The 17,478-nt window shown below is 27.6% G+C and overlaps 2 protein-coding genes across 2 annotated transcripts; one reads left to right on the forward strand and one right to left on the reverse strand.

The window, feature by feature from the left end:
* Positions 1-3,209: 3,209 nt before the first annotated feature.
* On the reverse strand, positions 3,210-5,724 carry LOC107443422 (PE cleavage protein A-like). The gene is made up of 2 exons (XM_016057277.3): positions 5,588-5,724; positions 3,210-4,001 (listed from the first exon to the last, which is right to left on the reverse strand). The coding sequence occupies exons 1-2, from the start codon at positions 5,597-5,599 to the stop codon at positions 3,291-3,293; spliced, it is 723 nt and encodes a 240-aa protein (XP_015912763.2). The 5' UTR covers positions 5,600-5,724; the 3' UTR covers positions 3,210-3,290.
* Positions 5,725-7,826: 2,102 nt separating this feature from the next.
* Positions 7,827-12,385, forward strand: LOC139424816 (adult-specific rigid cuticular protein 15.7-like). The gene is made up of 4 exons (XM_071179161.1): positions 7,827-7,946; positions 9,951-10,043; positions 11,073-11,618; positions 12,225-12,385. The coding sequence occupies exons 1-3, from the start codon at positions 7,935-7,937 to the stop codon at positions 11,604-11,606; spliced, it is 639 nt and encodes a 212-aa protein (XP_071035262.1). The 5' UTR covers positions 7,827-7,934; the 3' UTR covers positions 11,607-11,618; positions 12,225-12,385.
* The last annotated feature ends 5,093 nt before the right edge of the window (positions 12,386-17,478 follow it).

Consider the following 17,478-nt stretch of genomic DNA (forward strand, 5'->3'; position numbering starts at 1 on the left):
CTTAATAAACATACCTTTTTCATGGATTTGGTATTTTTTAACTCTCAATATAAAGCTGACAGTCACAATATGGAAAATGTTAAACAGAGAAGACAAAAGTTTGAACTCAAATATACAACTTTTAACTTCAAATATTTCATCACTCGTGCAGAGCTTTTTTAGTGAATTAAAATAGTGTTTGCACTCACTTATGCAAAAATAATTCCGTCAAAAAAAAATCACTGTTTATTTACCATTTTTCTTCATTTAAATTTATTTTCAATTATAGTTCTTTTCAATTTAAGTTTAATATCTTGTAAAACTCTGTAAAACTTTCACAGTTTTACAAGATATTAAACTTAAATTAAAAAGAACTAAAGATTTATAAAAAAATTCGTCAAACAGTTCATTAGTAATAATTCTTCATAAAAATCGTAGTTTTAAATTTTTATTTGTAGGGAATTTATTCAGCCGATTTTGCTTAACTTATTTTTATTTTATAATTCAAAGTTACAAAAATGAAGATTCTATTAAACTTTACATTGCTGTAATTTGCATTTAAATATTTCTAAATGCCTCAAAAAAAGTTCGAAAACTTTTGCATGCTTATTAAATTTAAAAGCACCACAGTAATTCGAAAAGAAAGAAAAAGGAAAAGTAAAGAAAATTTTTAAGATCTTGTTTCTTAAAATCAAAAATCAGGAGATGAAAATGTAATACAATTACTTGTAATGACTTGAAAAATCGCATTTTTAAGATAAATAATTTTTAGGATCAGTGTTAGGATTTTTCGATTAGAATTTGGATTCATAGGATCACACATATCAGAGTCAAGAACTAGCAAATAAGTATTTGCCTGAAATGCAGAGAGAAATTTTATTTATTTTATTTATTTATCATTTACTTTTATTTAAATTAAGTTACTTATTACCTATTATAAATCTTGAAAACATTTAAATAATTAAATAGTAAAATTGAATCGAACACTTAAAATCATTATAATGCTCTATAATATATTTTTACTCAATTTTACCGTTCAATCTCCAAGTTGCACCTAAAATTTAATAAATAGTTTAATGCTAATTATACATTTTACTTTTAATAGCACGTAAAATATTGTCAATTTTAAACATGCTAATGTATAATTCTGGATCAAAATGCTAATCAAAATTAGGATTATTTCCTTAATTTTACTAGTAAAAAGAAACTCAGTGAGAATATACACGAAAAACTTCGAAAAAAGGTTCTTGAATCGTTTTAACGAAGATTGGATGCAGAATATCAAATTTTTTAAATTAGTTTGCTTTCTCCAGATTAAGTTGTTTTCCAAGATTCCAGAATAATTTTTATATCATCTAAGAAGTTAAGTGACATTGTGTTTTATTATAATTTATTATCTGAAAGGTATATCAAATATTTGTGTGAAAACTCAATTGAAAACGAATACACAACAACAATTAAATTACAAATATCAAATTTTTGTGCTCGTTATACATCAGTTTCAATTTATAAATGCTTTACAAAATTTATAAAAAATATGCGTAAATGTTTCAAATTGTTTTAATTTTTTATTAATATATTTGAAAAGTTCAAGTTAGTTAATTAATAAATAGTTGAACAGAATAACAGCATACTAAAATACAACAGCTGAAATACTAAATTACTTCTGTACATCCAAAATAACTTCTTCGTGATATCAAAAGATCGATTAAAATCTTCCTTTTTTTTAAGAAAAAAGAATATTTTTTAAAAAAAAAGTGTCAAAATTATTCCAGCTAAATTTTTATTGTGAGCTTAGTCGCACCAGTAATTAAAATTAAAGGAAATATATTTTGTAAATCAATTAATAAATAATTGAACCAAACAACCTTTTTCTTCGTGACTTATCAAAACACTATCGCTTAAAAATTCTAAATAAAAGGAACATTTCAAAAATAGTTTATGTAAAATTTATTTCGACAAAAAATTGATTGGGAGCTTACTCCCCTTGGTAAATAAAAAGAATATGTTCGGTATATGAGTTCGAAGAATATCTTGAAAAAGCAAAGCTGCTAATTTAGAAACGCTAAGCAAAGCTTAAATTTAAAAAAAAATAGAAAGCCACAAAACTTTATGTGATATTTTAAAATCTATATTTTTATTGCTGTATCTATTAAAATATTTACCAAATGCATGTAAATTGATGAAAAAATAATTGAATAAACTAACCACTATCTCCCCCTGACATCACGAAAATACTGTTTCAAAACTCAGAACAATTAAGAGTAATTTATGTAAAATGTTTGCAAAATTTAAGAAAAAATATAGATTGGTAACGCACTCATAGCAGTAGTTTAATGTTAAAGAAAATGTTATGAACATGTGTTAGAGGGATTACTGGTCCAAGCAATATTCCTAATTTCAAGGCGTTATGCAAAAATTAAGAAATAATAATAATAAATAGTGAAAAGCTCTGTCAATATTATTTTTTTTAATATTTGCCAAGTTCAAGTAAATTAATGAATAAATAATTGAGCAAACTAGCCATTTTCTTTGTGGTATTTCTCTTAAATACTTTTAAAAGAAATTGTTAAACATTATTTATGTAAATTTTACACGAAAAAATTGTTTATTGTAAGATTATTTTCCCCAATGATTAAATTTTAAAGCCATATTAGGTTTTACGTGTAACGAGAAATTACTAATAAAAGCAATGCAGCTAATGCCAGCAAGGTTCTCATTAGACAAGCTATGATGAGACAAGCACAACAGAAGACATTAGGATTATCTGATACAATTGAATGCAGATCAGTTTCAGAAAACTGGTCTTAGTTTCATACATATCCTACAGAATAGTGTTTGGGCAGTGCAATCGTCTTCTACTTATCACTTCATTTCATATTTTTCTAATTAGGATGAAAACATTTGATCTCTCCTTGAGACTTTTCTCTTATTCATATGTTTGTTACCCTGACATTTTAGCTACCCCTGATTAGTCTATTTTTACATTTAATACAAAATTTTGTTTTTATATATTTAAAACACCAAAATTTATATATTTAAAACACCAAATAAAATACGTAATATAATTAATTATATTTCCTCGTATTATTCTTATTATTAATTATATACTATAGTTCCTCGAATATGCCACAAATATAATTTTCAAAAATTCAATGTTTCATAATTTTAGGAGCCATATTTCTGAAAAGTAAATAAAATAAGCTCGAAGCAATATAAACGCAAAGAAATTGAATTGAAATATTTTATTTACAATTTATTAAAAGGTAAAGAATTCAAATAAACTATTAACCAATATGTCATAAATCAATTTACATAATTGTTTTAAGACCAAGAAGTCCAGGAGCAATTAATCCAGAGCTGATTGCCATGGGTGAACCAATCAATCCAGATCCCATCATTGGAACACCTAGCAAACCTTTATTGAGCATTGGAGATCCCAAAATTCCAGGAGTTCCAATAATTCTTGAATCGATTGTGGTAGCACCTGGAATGGAGACGACTGATCCAGTCTTTGCAGTTTTGGTGATACCAAGAATACCATTCGTTGCAATCATTCTGCTATCAACTGAAGTGGCACCAGGAATGGAAACTACAGAACCGGAACCGATTGTACCAATCAAACCAGTGTTGAGCAGTGGAGCTCCAACCAATCCCTTTCCTAAAGCAGATGCTCCAATCAATCCAGTGTTGAGCAGTGGGGCTCCGATCAATCCATTTCCTATGATGGGGGAGCCGATCAATCCATTTCCTATGATGGGTGAGCCGAGCAATCCAGAGTTGAGCAATGAAGCACCAACTAAACCAGAGGCCAAGTGAGATACAACTGATCCAGTTTTGACTGCTGTGGTACCAACCAAGCCATTGGATGCAATTACTCTGTTGTCGACTGAGGTGGCACCAGGGATTGCTACAATGGAGCCAGTCTTGACTGCTGTGGGGATGGCTGCAATAGGTGACAAAAGTCCTGGTGCAATAATAGAAGCTTGTGCAGCTGCGACAGCAGCAAGCAGAAGGGCAATCTAAATAAAAATATAAAACCATATATTTCAAAACATTCATAATAATGCTTTCGGAATAATATAAGCCATCCTGAGATAATCTTTAGTAATCATACCTAGCAATTTCTAAAATATTCAACAGCAATCAATTCAATTTCGAATCTATTTTCGTGAAATCTTCGTTTAAACTGTGCATATTTTCTATATTTTATATTCAAAAACTTGGTATTTTAAAGATAAGAAGTGTTCCAGGCAGTACAGTTTAGTTTAAGTAAATAAGTTAATTTAGTTTAAGTTAATAATTTAGGATTGTGCTGGTGCAATGATAGAAGCTGTAACAGCAGCAATTTACAAATCAAAAAATAATTTCAAATTTACAGGGTAGAGAATGCAATTAAATTATTTAGTATATTTAAGAATTTCGGGTCTAATGCGTGTTCGGTTAAAAAAAAAAAAAAAANATTTAGGATTGTGCTGGTGCAATGATAGAAGCTGTAACAGCAGCAATTTACAAATCAAAAAATAATTTCAAATTTACAGGGTAGAGAATGTAGTTAAATTATTTAGTATATTTAAGAATTTATTGTTTTCTCTAAATAAGTTCAATTTCGGGTCTAATGCGCGTTCGGTTAAAAAAAAAAACACTTGATTATGTTTATTTTTAGAACAAAAGGAAACTTTGAACGCAAATTTTATTTGGAAAATTATTTTAACAAATTGGCTTCTAAATATTCATAACAATTAGAATTAAGAAAAGACACCAAATTAAATGAATCAGAAGAATTTTTGTTCTTTAGAAACATATTTTCGGAACTAAATGTACATTTTCTAAAAAAAAATTCTTAAAAGCAATCAAATATTAATGAAGTATTTATTCAGCTATAAATTTCAAATCACAAATAATTATTCAAAAAAATAATGAAATAAATACCTAATTTTTAATTTTTATACTAGATACAATTTTAAAACATTGCAACAGGAAAATTCAAACAATTTATATTACTTTCCATGTTTTAGATTTACTTAGATTTAAGATGTAATTATTCTTGGCTAATTTATTCGTATACAAAATATACGAATGTTTAAAATAGTTTTTAAGTTTTCTTATTTTTAAAAGAATTCGTTAAATTTCTTTTTTACAAATGAAGTTAACAAATATTAATTTATTTTAAGCAAGATGTGCTACCAATTATTAACTAGTTGAAAATTTTGTAATAGTTTGTTATTTATAAGAAAAGTTTGTATTTTTTTACTGAGAGTTTCAATTTGTTAAGTAAACAAACATTTAAATTATAAGTTATCATATAACGTATTTTTAAATGCAAATTAATAAACACGTATTTTATTATTTCATTTAAATATTCCTATAATTATAGTTAAATAGTTAGATTCCATATTAAATAAAGATTAATCATGAATTTATATATACCAGTGAATAATTGCAGAATTAAAAATATTTTCTGCTAAAATTTTTGTTTATTTTATCGAAAAATTGCTAAAAGAATAAATCAAGCAGAATACTCATAAACATAGGTGAAAATTGACTAAACTTTTTACTGAGTTTTTGGTAATATTAATTATTATGAGTAATTTAAAATGCAGCTTACCTTAGATATCATTGTAAATTAAAAGCTTCAAACTTTAACTAGTAATAATTTTTCGAAAAACATTTCCATATTTATATGTTTTTAAATTTTAAAAATTTAAGAAACGTGAAAAACACGTGCTAGTTTTACTATCGTTGTTTACTGACCCCGCCCTGCAATATGATCCAGTGACAATGAAGTTTCCGGTATTGATGTTTTTTCGGATCTGTTAAATAATTCAAAAATAAGTTTACATATTTTTGAAGGTTGTTTCAATTGGATATGGGATTGAAATTGTTTAGTTTTTGTAAGTTTTATAATTGCTTTTTTTTTTCAAAAAAAAAAATTTCTTTTTACTGTCTCCAATTTTAATGTACGCTTGGTAAGCTCTTATCTGCCTAAGTACAGGGTGCTGTAAGAAAACCGCGATAAGCATATTTTAAATGAACTTTATAAGAAATAAATAAATTAGCAAAATATAGTGATAAGAGTAGACTTTTACTTAAAAATTTAATTGCTGTCAATGTTCATGAATCCATGGATTAATGCATGAATTTTGCTCGTAAAAAATCCAAAAAAACAATATTTAAACTGAGAAATATTTTATAATTAAAGTGCTAGACAATAAAGAAAAAGACACACACATTTTAAAATATGAGTTAATTTCTATTTTATGATGCAATGTGTTCAAAGGGATGAGTTTTTTTTATAGATTATGGAATAATCTATAAAAACAATATTGTTATTATTTTCTACATTTCTTTGAAAATTGACAATACCATATTGTCTGAGAGTCAAAATGAACAACACGACATTCATGATATTTATTTTAAGGGATTTCCATATATTTTGGGTCATTGTATAAAAGGACACTGCTTACCGATGAGGTGATCTAAAAAGGGATAACTACGTTAAACACAGAATATTCATAAATTCCCACTATTAATATTTTTTAAAATCATTGTTAATACGAAATATCCTAATTAGACACAGCAAATTTATATTTAAAAAAAGAAAAAGAAAAACGCGATCGAAACTTGATAAAACACTATGAAGGAAAGTGGGTGAAAATCATCAAGACATGTTTGATCAAAACTTCAACGTGTATCTAATAAATATTTTCAATTTTCCCTCTATTCCCCCGTGAAGCGTTTCTTTTCTTCTACTTTACTCAATAATGATTCACCAACTCTCTTCACGTTGATTTCGGAATCTAATTTTTTTAATATTTTTTTATTTGTTAATTTAAAAAGATTCTAAAGATCTAAAAATGCATGTTTTCTTCAGTAAATATGCTATATTTTGTTAAATCAATAGAAACTAGTTATGTATCTTTTTCTAACTTTATCAATCGTAGAATTTATTTATATTTTTAAGACGGTATTAAAAGAATTATAATGTATGTCAAACTGTCGAGAAAAAAAAAGATAATTTTTCTTTGAAAAAACCCTTTACCCTTTTACTACAATACTACAGGGGCATAAAGAATTGTGGTAAAATTACTGTGTTGCACGGAAATGATCTTTTCGGTAAAAAAAAATCCATAATTCAGGTTTATAAAACCAAAATATACGGTATTTAAACCATTCATTTAGTAAATTTTTCCTTTCGTATGGTAACGGGTTTACTAGATGAACTAGTTTTCGAAACTACAGCTCTTATTACCACACATTTAGTAAAAAATGCAAAACTGAAAAGTAAACTTGACTGAATAAATGTTTTTTTTTGCAATAAACTAAGATATCATGATAAAATTACCAAATTATATCAAATTTGCCATATTTTATCACAGATTATAAAACCATATTTCTTTGATAATTTTACCAAAAACATAATCAAAGCGCTTCGGTAAAAACTAGTAAGCTATTTGTTGTCTCCATAAATTCAGAAACATGATAAATTTTACCATATTTTGGTAGTTTTGACCATATTTTTTTCTCAGTGTGATGTACAAAAAATGATGTTAAAAAATTTTGGATTTTTAAAAAATGGATTTCGTGATTTAATTTTTGAAAATACGTTGAAAGTTTATCATATTATATGAGTTTGTTTTTCAAAAAGAAGCACAATGACCTTAAAAACACAATCATAAAAATACGTGGTGTTGTTTAATTATCTATCAGTATGCATAAATCTGGCTAAAACCAGTTACAACTCGTCATTAATGAATATTTAAGAGAAATTAGAGTTATAAGATAAAAATAGAAATTAAAATATTCAGATGTTGTTAAATTCTGGCATATAATTATTCAGGATACTCCACCCATCTGATGCATTACTGGAATCCCAAGTCCTTGAAATTACTTTAACTATAAAAAGGTGTGTTTTACGGTAAATTTTCAGTGAATGCATCACATATATCATCAAAATGATCTCTAAGGTAAGATTTCTCTGATATAATACGTCATTCATTTGACAATATTATTTTCGTTTATTTTATAATTAGAAAATTTAAAACGTAAAGAATACTCAAAATATTTTACAAAATCGTTTTGTAGACCTTTTTATAGGTTGGAAAATCGTGTGGTAGGATCCAGTTTTTCTTCATTATCGATTACTAGAGAAAAATTACTTATGTTCAATAGTAGATCTTACATAGAATCGTATGGGAAATGCTTGGGCATAGGAGGCATAAGTGTCAAAAACAGAAGTATAAGTGTTAACACAATTCTTTTTCGTACATATGTAAGGGAATAGTTTTAACTTTCAACATAAAAAGTGTTTTAAGCCAAAGCTGTAAAATATTTCGAATAAAATAACGATACAAAAATAGAGACACACTGTGTGCTAGTAATTTTTTTCATGCAAAATTCATATTTGCCATAAAATTGTACGGAACAAAAAAAAATTATTATAGCGTAAGATTTACTGTAATTAATCTCCGAATCACTGTAATTAAATAAATGTTACTGTAAAAACTACGAAAAAAAATTTTTTTTTGGTTAAATTTATGTTACGGAATTTTACGGAATTTTTTTTTACGGAATTTTATTAGCAATTTCTTACAGAAAAGAAGAAGCAATTATTGTGAAGGATTGGAATTGGTGAGCGGCATTGAACAGGGGGCTTCAACTTTCTATTCATTAAGTTTCAACTTTCGTAGAAAAAACTGTTTTAAGCCAGAACGATGAACAAGAAGTCTTCTAGTTAATAAATAAAAGTTTAGAATGTAATCTATCGCATTTTGTTTAGCCTAAATTTTAAATTGCAGAAATACGAAACATACTTTTAATTTGAGTTATTTAATGATATAATGATATAGGTAGTTGATTTAAATTACAATTTGTTATATTACAATTTTATATATTAACCTGATTAAAAATTGAAACATTTCTTCTTTAGTATTCTTAGTTAGGGAAAGATGAAACTACCTAAATGATGCTTTATTGCTTACGAAAATTTATATTTTTAAAACTTTATTAAACATTACGAAAAGATTTTAAATCAAAGACATATTTTTTCAATTACAAATGCAATACATTGCAGTAATTTTCGTGAAATTTCCCAAATTATCCATGAACTTAATGTTCTTTTGGCAATGTTTTTTTAAAGAAATGCAAGTATTTTGTTTAAAAAAAATAAATAATTTTTAAGAACTAGGGGAAAATTTACTCAAAAGTGCATCTGAACAATATTGCATAGCTGTAGATTGAATACCTGTAGAAAGTGTGTGCAATATTTCTAATTTTCATTAAACATGCAATAAAAATTATTACCAATTTATTTTTAGTTTATGAAAGTGTGCATTGACAAATTTAATGCAAATCGGTATCGTAATAGAGTTACAAAATATATTGAACAAGTATCAGTAATTCCTCATTTACAAAGAAAAAAAAAGGAAAAGAAGAGAAAACTAAGTTACTTCCGTTTTAATGATCGGATTTTAACGAATTTAGTTCCGGTTGTAATGGTATAAAGAGGTAACCTCAAATGTGAAAAATAATTAAGTGGGAAATTTTATTTCAAAACAAAGTTATGTGAGCTAGCTCATTCTAGTATTTTTTTTTTTTGAATTTTATATAGCATTAAAACTGCTAAGACATTTAAATAAGATTCCATCATGTTAAATATTTTTAGGAATTTCAAAGTTTAAGCTGAATTTTTGAATTTTATTAAACAGGTTATTTTTAGTTTATTCCGTTTATTTCAAGAATAGTTTTTTGTAAATAATTATAATTTGTTCATGGATGCTCTTTGGATAAACCTTGTATACGTGTTTTAAGTTAAAATGTGATTATCCCATTATCTTTTTCATAATTGTTCTTTATATTCAACTCTAGTTGCGTCAAAATCAATTAATTCAATCTTCAAGGAATTAAACCTGACGTTAGAAACTTATATTGTATAATCAATTTTCAAGCACTCATACTAGTTTGTATTTCAGATTGCAGTGTTAGTTGCTGTTTTTGCAGTTGCCAATGCCAGTATTCTTCCACTTATAAACACAGGAGTAAGCAGTAGCATCAGGAAACAAGATGTTAGTATTTTCCTTATTTAATTCCTAAAAGTAACATAAAACCCTTAAGCAATAGCCAATTGTCGATTAAATGGGCTTATAGAGGTTTAGGTTTCGCAATTTCTTAACCAATGGCATGATCATTTCAATTAAGATATCATTGCGTACCGGTTGCCTGAACTTCTCATACTAGTTGGTGCCATCTTTCTGGAGTAGTGTAGGCTTCAAGTCCAGTCCTTATCAGAACAACTTATTTTTATTGCATTTAATTAATCACTTCTATTATTCAACATTTGCCTTTAACCTTTTCTCCTTGTTTAAAATTTTTAAACAGCTCTTTTTATATAAAAAAAATATTTAACTATTTCTGTTATTGCAGAATCATTTCAATTATTCATCTTCTCCAATTTCAATTGTTTAAATATTTATTGAGTTCGGAAAAGTAAGAAAATTTTAAAATTACGAACGTTAATAATGGATTAAAAATATATGGCCACCAACTGCGATGCACAGTTTGTCAGCGAGTGATGAGAGCTTGAAATAGTTTTCTTTAATTTTTCTATATATTTCATGCAAATGATTTCTGTAACAGATAAGGTCAATTCAGCTAAGTTTCAAATATATAAATTTCGGAATATAAAATATATTGTTGTGCACTAACTATGAGTCATATTTTACTATAAAAAAGAAGTAAAGGTATTCATACTTTTGTTTTACATTAGAGACAGTCGTAAATCGTTTTCTAATCTTATGTTAAAATAAACTTTGATTTTAAGTAAACGAAGACACTGTTTGACAAATCCCTTTCTTTAGTTTTCTTTATTAATTTTTTCAATCAAACCAAAAACTAAAAGCTTAGAAAATTAAAATGTTTCAATTCGCTAAGATTGAAACCCTAGAAAAAAAAAGATTCTTAGACATAGCTCTTGGCTTTATAAAGTATTTGATACATTAGTTACACTTATAAAAAACAATATAAATAATTCATTTGGTTTTTAAATATTTCATTAGGCTGACTTCAGTGACATAAAAGTAATTTTATACTTTTAGGATTTGGGGAACTATGCATTCAGCTACGGAATTGCCGACGGAATTGGAGCCACCAACTCCAGGTCAGAAAGTGGAGACATTGCTGGGAACAAAATTGGATCATACACTCTCACTGATGTCGACGGAAGAGCTAGAAAAGTCAACTATGTTGCTGACGCTGCTGGATTCAGAGCTTCTGTGAGCACCAATGAGCCAGGAACCGCCCTTAGTGCCCCAGCAGCTGCTGTTATCAACAGCCCCTATGCTCCTCCAGTTGCACCTTCAGTGCCAGCTATTGCACCTATGATTCCCACAATTGCATCGGGAGTGTCAGCTTTATCTCCCATGATCCCAGCTATTGCACCCGGCATTGTTGGACATGGAGCTATTCTCGGAGCACCTGGAATTATTGGCAATGGAGCTATTCTTGGAGCATCTGGAATTATTGGCAATGAGGCTATTCTTGGAGCACCTGGAATTATTGGCAATGGAGCTATTCTTGGAGCATCTGGAATTATCGGAGCTGGTATCATCGGAAAATCTCTCATTCTATAGAAAAAATAAATAGTAAGGAAGATAAGTGCTCCAAAAATTTAATTTTACGTTATTTTTTTCTTTTTTGCAAATATTTTGAAAAAGGCTATTCTTTACTAAAATAGTTTTTAATAGTATCAGCAATATTTATCTAATTAAAAAGGTTTATCTAATATAATAAATTCTCGGATTTTTTCTCTTGTTTTTTAATATCTTGAATTTAATAGTTTTTATATGCGTTAAGCTAAAGCTATTTGAATATTTAAAATTCAAAATTAAAAGTTAGAAAAGAACTAGAGTTTATGTTCAAAATTCTAGACTGTTAAGGGTAAACATTAACGTTAATTGAAATCCATCATCTCGTTGATATGTTTTTAAAAGAAATTTATTTTGAATGCAAAATATTCCGAACATGTTAAATTTTTTTCTTTAAAATTGTTTACTTACAAATAAAAACAATTTGACGTTTTTAAAAAGAAGTTACAATTTTGCTAAGGTGTTAAACTCATTCAATATCATGTATATTTCAATTTCAAATTAATATAACAACACCATGTAAGTTTACTGCTAGCATATTTTAATTAAAAGACTTGGTAAGTGATATATTCTGAAGTTAATTCTAAAACTTTACTTTTACAGATAAACTTCAGTAACTGAAGAGTTGATTGTAAAGAAAGAGGACTGATTTTATTTGATATAGAGCCAAATGTATATTTATCGATACATTTTGTAAAAAAAATCAAAGAAGCTAATTCATGTTATAATGAATTTTAATTAAAAATAAACGTTTGTCGCAATTATATGTTTGAGTACTTTATTGAAACGTTTAAAAAAATGTTTAGTTAAATAATTTGTATCGTGCTGCAGCTTGTCCTAAAATAAGCTGACATTTTTCAAAATTAATAGCAGAATAATGGTTAATGTTAAAACACAAGCAACAATTTATGTGAGAGGAAAAGAGGTTTTTTAATGAATTCCTGGTTTTAGTTCAAAAAGTTTTCATAGGATGGCGTTGTAAGTCCATTTTTCTAATCTTTTTGTTTGCTTAAGCTAATTCCGCCCTCTAATTGACGTTTGAAATTTGATATCTGACTGACATTTTGAAAATTTTGTAATTAGCATTTCATGCAATGAAAGATTACGAAACATTTTGAAAAGAGAGTTTCAATTATTTTTCCTAAAGTTACAAGTTTGATGTCCGCACTGCCATCTATCGTAAAAGATTTGAGCTAAAACCAGTAGAAGTTGGAGAAAATATTAATGGTTTGTCGAAGGAGTTTTCTGCAAAAATTATTTCTCATTAATCTTTGCTATTTTCTGCTATATAAACTCCACAAAACTGTCAGTCTATTATAGGACATAATTTCAAGAAACTAATGTACTGCGCAGATCAAAACAGTCGACGATCTGATTCTTGTAACCTCTTGACACAGAAACATGATAAAAAATAGCTCTCTAAATCTAGAGAATATCTGCTTAATTTTATAATGTTAAAATTTAGTTCATGTTACTTTTTCGTAAGTCTATAATGTGTTAAGAAAAATATGACTCACTAGTGAGAGTCAATACTCAAAAACTTGTAATACATCCAAACATCCAGATAAAACAATAAAATCAATAATAAATCACTGATGAGGAATAACCACCAAAAATAGACAAAAAGCACTTAAGATTTGAATAAAAATCACTAACTTATCACTCAGGTTCTTTGTAACTTAACGTATATTTTTAGTAGATTTCATAGTATAGATTATTGGTTTTTACAACATTTATCAACAATATGTATTAGCTATAAATACTTTTTTTAAAATGGCTGAAGGTTAATTCAATTTTGAAAGAACAGAATAACTAGGAGAAATAGTTTCTGAGAAGGTAAACGTAATTGAAACTCACTGATTATACAAATGGTTATGGAATCTTTAATAATAATGTGTTTGTCTATGTGTTTTCCTTATAACTCTAGAACCGTTTGTGCTAACTTCCAAAAATTCGGACAGCGGGCGAAAGGTACAATTTTAAACCCCGATCTTTCAAAACTTTTAATTGGATCATTCGGGAGAGACATTTGAAAAAGGAAATTTTCTCAGAGGTTTAGGACTAGCCATGGGGAGTACAGAAAGTCATTTCATTTTTTTCCTTATAAAGAGCTTGTTTGTATTTTTTCACAGCCAAATTCATACTTAAGTCATATAATCATTCTACATTTTGACTGCTGATATAGCAATGCCTGCTTGTAAAAGAGTTCGATTGATTCTACACTTAAGTGTTAGGTCTGTGTCTTTTCAAAGATGGAAATTGAAAACCTGCAATTTCCGCATAGTTTTTTTTATACTATAGAAAAAATAAAAATGCTGTCCAAGCAAGAAAAAATTACCCAATGTGAATGGGAAACGTGTATTGACAGAATTCCTGTGTCAAAACTGGTTAGCAAGATTGAGCTCCCGTAATTTTGATGTTGAAGATACATCATGTTCTAAAAGGGCAGTCAAAGCCGATGAAGACACAATAAAGTTATTGTTTAATGCAAAACGAAGAAATAAAATCTCATGAAATAGTTAAGAGATTAAATTTATTGAATTTGACTGTTCATACACGAGAAAAGTATCTGGTATTTACCACGAATATCTTATTCGTGGTAAAAGAAAAAACATAATTTTGGTAATAAAACCAAAATATCTGGTATTTAAACCAATCGTTTGGTAATTTTTCGTTCATATGGTAAAGGTGTACTAGAAATTCTGATTTTTAAAATTCTAATTCACATTATCACAATTTTAAAAGAAAAAAATACATTCCTTTAAAATAGATGTAACCAAATAATTGGTTTTTTATGCTTATGCTCTAAGGTATCGTGATAAAATTACCACATTTGCCAAATTTTAACTCATATTGTAAAACAATATTTTACTATCAATTTTTTCAAAACTATAACCACAGCGTTTCGATAAAAAATTACTGTACGTTTGGTGTTTCCACAGAATTAGAAAATACGGTGAATTTGCCATATTCTTTTTTTCTTGGAATAAGCCTATGTATGAATAAAAAAAAACTAGATTTAAATTCAAAGCTAGGTTCTCCATATTCTCCATGTTGTGTCATGGAGTTGACGTCTGTGATTTTCTTGAAAATGATTCATTTTTGAAGTGCATCATCAACTAGAGGTGAGAAATGGTTTGCTTACAATACTCTTAAACACAAAACTTATGGAGTAATTAAGATGAATCGGCTTAAACCACTTTGAAAGTCGATATTGATGATAGTCTCTCGATATTTCAAAGTAATAGTTTTTTTAGCTTCAACCAAACAACATAAAGATCAATTTTGCTTGGTTGAAGTCATGTGTGTGGTACCAGCTCCTGTACACAAAGCTGTACGCTGATCTCAGTTCTCATATCCGTCCACTAGAATTTGCCTTAAGCTAGGAAGTCCAACCAAACGATGTAAGCTGGAAGCTGGTCCCTGTGCGCATGACAAGGAAGCAATGGGGGTTCCCCTAAGATCAGAGCGCGGTTAGGAACTAACCGAACAGGTAACCGATAAAGAATCATCAACAGTTGTAACAGTTGTAAATGATGTAACCGATAAAGACGTATATGGACTCCAACGAGGAGTAGTAACTGTCTAAAAACATCGCAAAGACGAACTCATTTATTTTTGTGTTATTTATGTGATTGTTAATCGTCCATGTTTATGTAAATTTCTTTTCAATATATGTTTTTGTTAAAGAACAGTGCCTCATTTTATTTTCAAAGACGACCACTCTTGCCGTCCCCACATGTGTAATTCCATTAGTTGGACAAAAAAATGATTCACTTTAACAGAAAATGTTAGAATTGATCAACAGAAAGGGCATAGTGTTCTGCTAAGATAATGCGAGCTTTGCAATTGAGTTGGCATATGTCTTTCAGTTTTGTGCCTAATATGTACTGCTGATAAATAATAATTTACGGATTTTTTTTCATTTATTCCCGTACGAAAACCTAGTATTTAGATAGTATAAAATAAAATAAAAAGTGTTTGCTAAAATGTGTTAATCAAACTACAGAGCCAGGAAATCTGCTTCACATTAGTTCCAATCCATCCCGTCATACATAATTTTTAAATCAGATTCTTAAGAAAAAATCAATGAAATCATAGAATGTACTGAGAGAACAACAAGTAAGGAAACAGCTTTGTCAAAGAGTGCTTGTTTTCATCACTAATCACGTGATTTCTTTTTCCACAGAAAAGCTACTAAAAGTTTTTTACTTTTTCTACGTTCAAATATAAAATCATAGTGCCTTTTATCGTGAAATATAAATATATTATCAAAGAGAAAAATTACTCGAATGAAAGTTCTATTTCTATTAGGATATTAATTACCTATAGTAACAGAAAGAACATTATATTTTAATTCAGATTTACTATTACAGAAAATATAAATTTTTAGAATTACGCCTTATTTCTTTATCCGAAACAATTTTCAACTTTGTGAAAATTAACATTTCACACAGCATTTTTCTTTCATTTCTTGTCAGTATTGACTGCTCTTTTTTAATAAAAGTACAGTGATAGAAATCAAATGCATTGAAGTACTATTTATCTTAGCTCAATTAAACAAAGACTTCGTTGAATAGAAAATATAATTTAAAACCAAAACACTAGTTCTTTTTTTCCGTACTAAGCGTGTCGACGAAACTTCGCACTTAAAAGTTAGGAATTTAAAAAAACAATTACTCTAAATGTAAAAATATTTTAATGAATGGGTTTTAAACAGCTGTTGCAAAAAGGCTGACTATTTAACTAACTCATTAAAAAGGGCTGCAACTGCTTTCAAAAATCTTAGTTTAACATGTTGTTTGAGATCATTTCTAAGGAATTCAAAACATTTAGATATTTTTGCTTATTTTTCTACAATTTTTGCTGGAATTTTAACAGACTGCGATCGTTTCTGTCCTTGAAATGATATTAAATTTTAAAAATATTGAGTAATTAAATTTAAAACAAATATTTCGAAGATAGAATACTAGGATTTTTAATCTATTTAACAGAGATAAGAATATGTTTTGGTTTTTTTTTTTAATTGAAATAAATTTTATCAAATGGGACTTGGCATAGTATGATATAAAAGCTTTATTATATTTAAAGAAATTTTATTTTCACATTTTTTATAAAGTCTTTTAAAAAAGCATCTCAGTATTTATTTGTAGGAAATACCGATCTATTATATTGAGATTAAAGTTATATAATTATTAAACAGTCGTCTGAAATTTATATAAGATTATGTCGCATAATTTTGATAAAACTGAAAAAATTAAAATGGTTATACAAAAATTATTTCGCTATTTCAAACCATTAAGCAATTTAATTTTTAAACAATTTAGTCAAATTTCAGGTACAACGGCTGCAAAATCTTTGTGAAATATACCGGTAAAAAAATTTATGTAAAAAACATGAAAGAAAATTTTTTGTCTAATATTTAAATTTCGTACTATATATAGGAATATCAGAGGGAAATATTTACTAGAAACGGATTTAAAAACTAAGCGCATTAATACCAATAATAATAATTCAAATATTACCAAATCATGTTTAATTAATTTATTAGTTTCCAATATGAAAGTAACAGAATTGGTTATTGCTAAACCGATATAATTAAAGTTTGGAATTTGAAAATCAAAAGATAGTTAAAGGTTAAATATTAGTCATTAAAACTGTTAATCAAATTAAATAGAAAAAACTATGGAAAAAATGGGATATTATACTAGCTTCTGCGCAATTCTAAGATGAACACAGCTGCCTAACAGATCCTAGATAGGACGATAAAAGTTCATATCCAACCATTGATTATCATGGCTTTTTTTTCTGAAGTATCATTATTAGCAGAAAAAAAATACTAGCGAGGTTCTCATAA

Source organism: Parasteatoda tepidariorum, chromosome 3 (genome assembly GCF_043381705.1).
Source record: "Parasteatoda tepidariorum isolate YZ-2023 chromosome 3, CAS_Ptep_4.0, whole genome shotgun sequence".
Classification (NCBI taxonomy): domain Eukaryota; kingdom Metazoa; phylum Arthropoda; class Arachnida; order Araneae; family Theridiidae; genus Parasteatoda; species Parasteatoda tepidariorum.

Excerpts from the sequence above, each read along its gene's own strand:
- LOC139424816 (XM_071179161.1), top strand. Across the intron at positions 10,044-11,072 it reads GTAGCATCAGGAAACAAGAT|GATTTGGGGAACTATGCATT; the intron begins GTTAGTATTTTC and ends TTATACTTTTAG.